We start from the raw sequence: 7,435 nt of genomic DNA on the forward strand, positions 1-7,435 counted from the left end.
AAATGTGTCTAACATATGTACTTTTTTTATCCAAGCCTAACATATGTACTAATACATGCAAATTAATTTACCCATACCATTAATTTACCTATATATTACATATAAATACAGGTACATTATGTTACGTACACACCATAATAATAATGTGACAGAATATATATATATATATATATATATGTGTGTGTGTGTGTGTGTGTGTGTGTGTGTGTGTAATGGTTTACCTACAAAATATAAAAATATTACTTTATTTCAAATACATAAATTTAAAAGTGGCTAAAAAAACGTCAATAGGAGTAATTAGAATTTAATGCCCATATTATGTGGGCATGATTGAAGCCAAAAATGGAGGGTTGTGTGTGAGAAAACATTAGAGGGGTTGTGGCATATGTTGTAAATTATCTGAAGTAATAGGTTATTTAATTTCTAATGTGGCAACATATTTGAATTTTGGGTTTATATTGGATGTTTAAAGATAGATGAATTTTAATTTAAAAATTACGAGTTGTATGAACCCATGTTTAAAGAACCCATAAATAAACAGCATAAGTAAAAAAAAGAGTTGGTGAAATCAATTGATTTCCAAGTAAATCCCATAACTTACTCCTCCAGTCAAATTAATGATTGAATTCGCCAATTCGCCAATTATTTGCCTGCCAAACGGTACCAAAGTGGCCACCTCCTTTCAAAAGGACAAAATGGCCCGACTATTCTGAAAACAAGATAATTTAAAGACCCAAATTGCTGCTTAAACTTAGGGCTGGTTTGGTATTGCTGTGCTTTGAAAAAAAGCTGCTTCTGCTGTGCTGTGAGAATAAGCAGCTGTGAAATAAAATAGCAGAGTGTTTGGTAAACTTTTTTGTAAAAGTGCTTTTGAAAAACAAAAAAGCAGTATTAGAGTGTTTGGTAAACTTTTATGTAAAACAGATGTGAAAAAAAGCCGGTTTTTCAAAGCTGGGTTTTGCAGCTTCTTGTTTTTGGCTTTTTTTCACCCAAAACTGTAAAAAAAAGCTGAAGCTGAGTGTTTACCAAACACAAAAACAGCTCCCAGCTTTTTTTTATAGCAGCTTTTTTCAGAATCACCTCAGTACCAAACCAGGTCTTAGACAGGTATTGATCAATGCTGCCATAATAAAAAAAGTTAAAAGCCCTGCTCTTACAATTCACATAGAATACAAGGGGGAAAGTAACAAAAAAAAAACATAAAATAGAAAATATGGAGTTGAACCTTGACCCGAACTCCAATAGCTACTTTCCTGAATTTAGAATGAAATCTCGACCTTCTTTACAAATCAATGACCATTTTGACTAATTTTCCGGCAAGACTTGATCTCGGCAATGAAAGCATGAACATTGGAATGAGAAGAGCCACCTTTTTCAAAAGCTTTCATGGCTTTGTCTCTGAACTCTTCTGCTCTCTTTCTCATGTCAACCACTTCATCTTCTCCACATCCCATTAGTCTGTTCACAACATGGGCTACCTTGTCCCTCTTTATGTTCACCCTAGGCAGCTCATTCAGTGGAACCCAGTCCTCATTCCCCATTGAAATCCCAACCCTTATGACATTGAGAATGAACCTCTCATTGTAGAACTGCTCTGAGGAGAAAGGCCATGTGATCATTGGCACACCAGCTGTTACACCTTCAATGATGGAGTTCCACCCACAATGGTTCATATAAGCACCAACAGCTGGGTGTTCTAAAATCAAAAGCTGAGGAGCCCAGCCCCTTATCATAAGCCCTCTTTTCGATTTCGTAATCCTTTCTTCGAATCCCACAGGAAGCACAACATTTTCCACTTGTTGCTTCTCTTTTGATGAGTAGTCTAAAATCCTCCCAATCACCCAAATGAAAGGGTGGTTGGAAGCTTCAAGCCCATGAGCAATTTCCAAAAGCTGAGCTGAAGTGATTCTTGGCATGCTTCCAAAGCTTATGTAAAGAACTGAGTTGGGTTCTCTTGAATCAAGCCAACTCAAACAACTATGCTCATCAATGGAGGTTTTGATGCCTCTTTCGACCTTGTCGATGTTGGTCCGGTTGTACATTGAGACCGGCCCTATGTGCCATATTTTCCTCTTCATATCCTTCTGAAAGTAATCAGCATAAGCTTGTTCTAGCTCGTAGAAGCTGTTCACCACAATCCCATAGCTTTTAATCTCACACTCTAGAGCCTCATTGAGAAAATGAGTGAACACATTTTCGGCTTTGACATAATCCGGCAGCATTGACCTTTTGAGCTCGATTTGGTTGGGTAGGCCGGGCACGAGAAAAGCCTCAGTTTCGGACACAACTTTCTCATGTGGAGCATACCGTCTGAGACTTTCCTCCACACAGTGAGAGAAGCTGCCACTCCCATCAAACACAACCCTAGGGATTCCAAGCCCGTCAGTGACATCTGCAGTCCAAGGATAAAGCCTGTCCGAGATAAGACAGTCCGGTCGGGTCTGGCTAAGGAGCTTCCCGAGAGGGTCTTGGAGCTTCATGGCAGCCATGAAGAGTTTGGTGAACATGTCTCCATTAGTGGTTGTGAGTTCGTTTTCGCAACCGTTCGGGAGACCAAACTCTTCAGCCGGGAAATTTAAGGTGAGGAAGCCGATATCATAGCCTAGTTGTTGGTCTCTGAGGATGGGGTTTTGGAAGAGGATGACATTGTGAGGGGTTGTGACAATGGAGGCCTTCACGCCATGAGAAGCAAAGAGTCTGGCTAGGTCTATCATGGGGATCAAGTGACCACCAAGTATGTAAGGAAAAAAGAAAATTTCAAGCTTGGGTTCGGCTTGAGAATCCATTTTTTTGGTTTTGCACCTAACTAGCTCTAGTCTCCTTTGGGCTAATTTATAGTTATAGCTCTTTCTCTGCCGCCTCCATATGAGAAACGTATTTATACCACAGTTACTAATTACGATTGTTGATATTCAAATCTAGGAACCATATGCAAATGGATCCCATATTTTGGTACAAACTTGCTTTTAGCAATCTCTTGAGTTTTATAGTATAAGATTATAACATCACTACAAGAATTGTAGACATGGGCTTAGCGAAGTTTTTTTTATTTTTATTTATTTATTTGTAGAGACGGATTAGGCGAGATTAGCTCTTCATCAACAATCACGTGCGAGGCATGAACCCTCTCCCAAATGAGAAAGGACTGTTGCACCCAAAAACCCCCCGCCCGTCCCCTCTCTACTAGATTTTATTGAGAAGAAAAAACGGAAAAGTAATACAAGCAGGGGAACTAGGTCAATACCCGCTAAAAACAACTTTTGAAGCCAAACCCTAACAAGAAGTAGAAAACTGCTTGAGACACGAAAATCCAGTTACTAAAAAAAAAGGTAAAACCCATCCTAACAAAATCGATAATCGAGACGAAGAGAAAGATTATGATGATACGCAGCAATAGCACAAGGAGGACAAGAGTCCCACCAATAAACCCCAGGATGGTCCACTCCAAAATTTGCCCAACAGTCAACCATCTAATTCCCTTCGCGAAAAATATGTGTAACTCTTATGCACATAGAAGAGAGCAACGCTCTACAATTCAATGAATGAACTCTCAAACGCCAGGGAAACACGAGGTGACTTGGCAGGACGACCAGACAAACCAATAACGCAAAGAATACAAAGTTCTTCCATAGAATTTTTCATGTTTCCTTGGCTCAGCGAATCAATTTCTAGGAGTTGAAAATTAATTGAGAAAACAATAGCAGTAATGGAAGGTCAAATATCATCAAAACGAAGCTTATTACTTGTTGTCCATAGACAATATAAATAGGCTCCAATTAAACCCCACCATAGAAGTTGAATCTGAGAGCCATAGCCTTTACAAATAGGATAAGTGAAGAAGGTCATAACATCATCAAAGGTAGAGATCACCCCAAACCAAATTAAACATGAAGACCAAACCTGACGTGAGAAAGAACATTAAAAAAACAAATGTCTCAGAGTTTCCACATTTGAGCCACAAAGGGAACACATGGAGGGAAGAGCAAAACCTCTATCTTGTAATAAAGAATCTGTAACAATTTTCCCATGCATGAATTTCCATAGAAAAAGAGAATTTCTAGGACGAAAACAAGAATTCCAAACCCAACAGTCCCAAACCACCAAAGGTTGCTTGCTTCGTTTAATATTATATGCACGAGAAAGCGTGAGATGACCATCAGATGAATCAGTCCAAATCAAAGTATCATCAATTTCAGTAGTCTTAGGCAAACAAATAAAACAAATTTGACCCCAAATAAGATGTAAACTATCATGGAGAGAGGCAGGACATATCAAATTCCCATCAATAATAAAATTGGAGACCCGTGCATGCAAAGTTTTACCCCAAGCATTTGGAATGTTTAAAACTTCAATTAAGGAATTATCCAACAAATTGGCATGCCAAAAAGTAGCTTGAACACTATTTAAGTTCGAATCCTCATTTTCGTAATTTAGATAATTTAGTGTAGATTATCTCTTGTATAACAAAATTAAAATAAAAAAATCATTAAAACCCTAAACCCAATATTCATAGTAATTAGTGAGATTTATGTAAACCCGTCTGTGACATCCCGTCCCGGGATTATTAAACGTACGTGTGAAATTACAATTCTACCCCTAGTTGTTTTTGTCGTGTTTTTGGTTGCTTGGTGTGGTGTTGGCAGGTGCTGGGCCACACACACACACACTGTCTCACTCTCCCTCTCCCTCTATCATTTTCCCTGTCTCTCTCTCTCTCCCCCGAGTCCTCTATTCTTCTTCTTCTTCTTCCTTCAACGTACGGACACACACACAACTATACCAAATCATCACAGATCGAGGAAACTAAGGACACCTTCGAACTCGTGAAGCTCGTGCGAGTGCAGCCGTACCATTTTCAGGTGAGAAACCAATGGTTTTCACGTCGATTTCTTAAGCTCCGATTTGAGTACTGTTCATGCAAACTTATTTTACCACGTTTTTGGGATTTTGAAGTTCATAGTTGACTTGGTGAGGTCCCAGGGATCCTAGGAGTGCTTCGTTGGACGAATTTGGACGTCGGGATCGCCCTGTTCTAACTTGGCCGGTTTTTGAGTTTGGTGACAGGTATGATTCTGTGATTTTTAGGCTTTAAAAGTAGTCTATCGTGATTCTCCTAGGTCTAAGCTTCATTTTGGCGTTTGAATCATGGAAAATGGTTGAGAAACGAGTGAGAAAACGAAGTTTGAAGTTTTTCCAGTTTTCCGGCGCCGGCGACGTCGCCAGAGGCTCGCCGGAGAAGGTGACGGAATATTCCGTCAAATCTGACGGAATATTCCTGACGCCGTTGACAGAATCCGTTAGAACTAACAGAATATTCCTCACGGCGTCAGTTGACACCGTCCGTGTGCACCGCACATGCCTGCGCGTGGCCGGCGTGTGTGGCCGTCCCTTGGCCGGCGCGTGGGGGCGCGTGCGGTGGAGGAAAATTTTTCTAAAAATATGGTTGTGTTCCTGAGGTTGTGTAGAGCACGTTGGTATATCCATTTGTCCATTTTGAGCAATGTATGAGAAGTTATTACGAGAAGTTGGTTATGTGTTTTAAAGTTAACGTTTTTATAGTTATTTCGCATATAGGTGACAGGTACCCCAAGGACGAGCGTGCGTACTCGAGGCAGGGGGGCTACGACCCTTCCACTTACCAGTGAGTGGGCTTTTGTTTTCCGTATATACCTATATACAATTATTTTCCCAGAAATTGAGTAAAAAGGGTTATTTGTCTTATGCCATGCATGTTATTATTATCGTTTATGCATCATTGCATGCATTAGTAGTGGCATACAAATACATATGCATATTGGGTGCTGTGGACGCACAGGTAAGTGCTAGGTAAGTGTTATCCATATTTACATTCAGTAGTGATTTGAGATGCTTAGAGAGCTCATAACCTGCACCCCCGGTGTTAGTGCTCCCGCCCAGAGTAGGGCACAGTCCTTCACGTGATGTTCACCTCCCGCACCACACGCTCAGCTTGGATACAAGTTAGGTGCACAGTCCTGTCGTACAGACCACTTTAGGTGGTTCCGACTCGTAGGTGACCCGCGATTATTCGCACAGTCTTCACGTGATCGTAGCACTAGAGCGTATCTATGTATTGCACCCAGGCCTGTCGTACAGACCACTTTAGGTGGTTCCGACTCGTGGGCAGGTTCAGTTATTGATTGTGAGATTTGAGCTCTATATGCAGCCGTACAGGTCACGTTAGGTGACTCCGGTTGCCAGATTTTATGTTATCGTTATGAGATATACCTGAGCACTTGCATTTCATCATGAGGTTTTGACATGGCATATTCGTGAGCATGATTGGCATACCCTTGAGCATGAGTGGCATATCTATACATACGTATATATGTTATTTTCTGGGAAGTATACAGGTTTTACGGCGAGGGGTTAGAAAGTATTTTACTAAATGGTTTTAGAAAAGAATTGTTTTTGCCCACTCACGCTTTTGTTTTGTGCCCCTCCAGGTTCTAGTTGATTAGCAGTTTCGGTGGTTTCCCCAGAGGGCTTTTCCGGCGTTTCTGACAGACACTCACCATTGTAGGGTCACCTTCGGGTGTACTTATGTCGTAACTTTTCTTTTGGACTGCTGTAGACCTGCTCTGAATTGTGTTTCACTTAAGCTAGCACTTGTTCTAGGACTTTGTATGCTAGTTTTTAATTATTCGTACTTTTATTACTACTTTATTAGCTTCTGCACGTGCACATGGCTACGTCACCTTCGTGTGACGGCCAGCACGCTCCGATCTCGGTCGGGGTGTGTCAGTTTGGTATCAGAGCTTAGGTTTGGCAGTCCTGTGTCCTTGTGAGTATTCTAATGGTTTTGGTGTCTTCTGTCAGAATTATGCCGCCTCGTCGGGAACCACGTCGTTCTTCTGAGTCTAGCTTCCCCGATGTTGCTCAGTTGGGGGAAGTTATTGCTACAGCCCTTCAGTCAGTGATGCGCCCTCCCCAAAGGACTCATCTGGAGACTATGTACAATCTGAAATTGGATAAGTTTAAAGGTAGTGAGGATCACGAGGGCGCAGAGCGATGGTTAGAGCACATTGAAAAGACTTTCCGTGTGTTGCACAATCAGGGGAACCTTCCTATGGAGAGGTGGGTCGAGACGACCTCATGGTTTCTGGATACGGAGTCTGCAGCTTGGTGGGAGCAGGAGCTTCGTAGGTTGACTCCAGCTCAGAGGACTGATTGGAATGTTTTTACGGATTTGTTTAAGAGAAGGTATGTGCCCCCTGAGTACATTGACCGTAAGAAGCAGGAGTTTACCGAGCTGAAGGAGCGGAAGATGTCGGCGAATGAGTACTATCGTAAATTTACTGATCTGTCCCGCTACCATCCTGATGTTGCTGGTAACCCAGCAGAGATGCTCCGTCGTTTCCGTTTGGGCACCAGGAAGAGGTGGCGTTCTATGGCGACTACACTGTGAGTCCTACCA

General features: G+C 41.6%; 1 protein-coding gene across 1 annotated transcript; it reads right to left on the minus strand.

The window, feature by feature from the left end:
- Window positions 1-1,110: 1,110 nt before the first annotated feature.
- Window positions 1,111-2,868, minus strand: LOC137726870 (anthocyanin 3'-O-beta-glucosyltransferase-like). The gene has a single exon (XM_068465824.2). It carries the CDS (start codon window positions 2,784-2,786, stop codon window positions 1,290-1,292), a length of 1,497 nt encoding a protein of 498 aa, XP_068321925.2. The 5' UTR covers window positions 2,787-2,868; the 3' UTR covers window positions 1,111-1,289.
- Window positions 2,869-7,435: the final 4,567 nt, after the last annotated feature.

This window comes from Pyrus communis, chromosome 5 (genome assembly GCF_041283825.1).
Source record: "Pyrus communis isolate YQ-2024b chromosome 5, ASM4128382v1, whole genome shotgun sequence".
Taxonomy (NCBI): Eukaryota; Viridiplantae; Streptophyta; class Magnoliopsida; order Rosales; family Rosaceae; genus Pyrus; species Pyrus communis.

What these genes read in the sequence shown, in the direction of transcription:
- LOC137726870 (XM_068465824.2), bottom strand. Translation starts at nt 2,786, where the DNA reads ATGGATTCTCAAGCCGAACCCAAGCTTGAAATTTTCTTTTTTCCTTAC.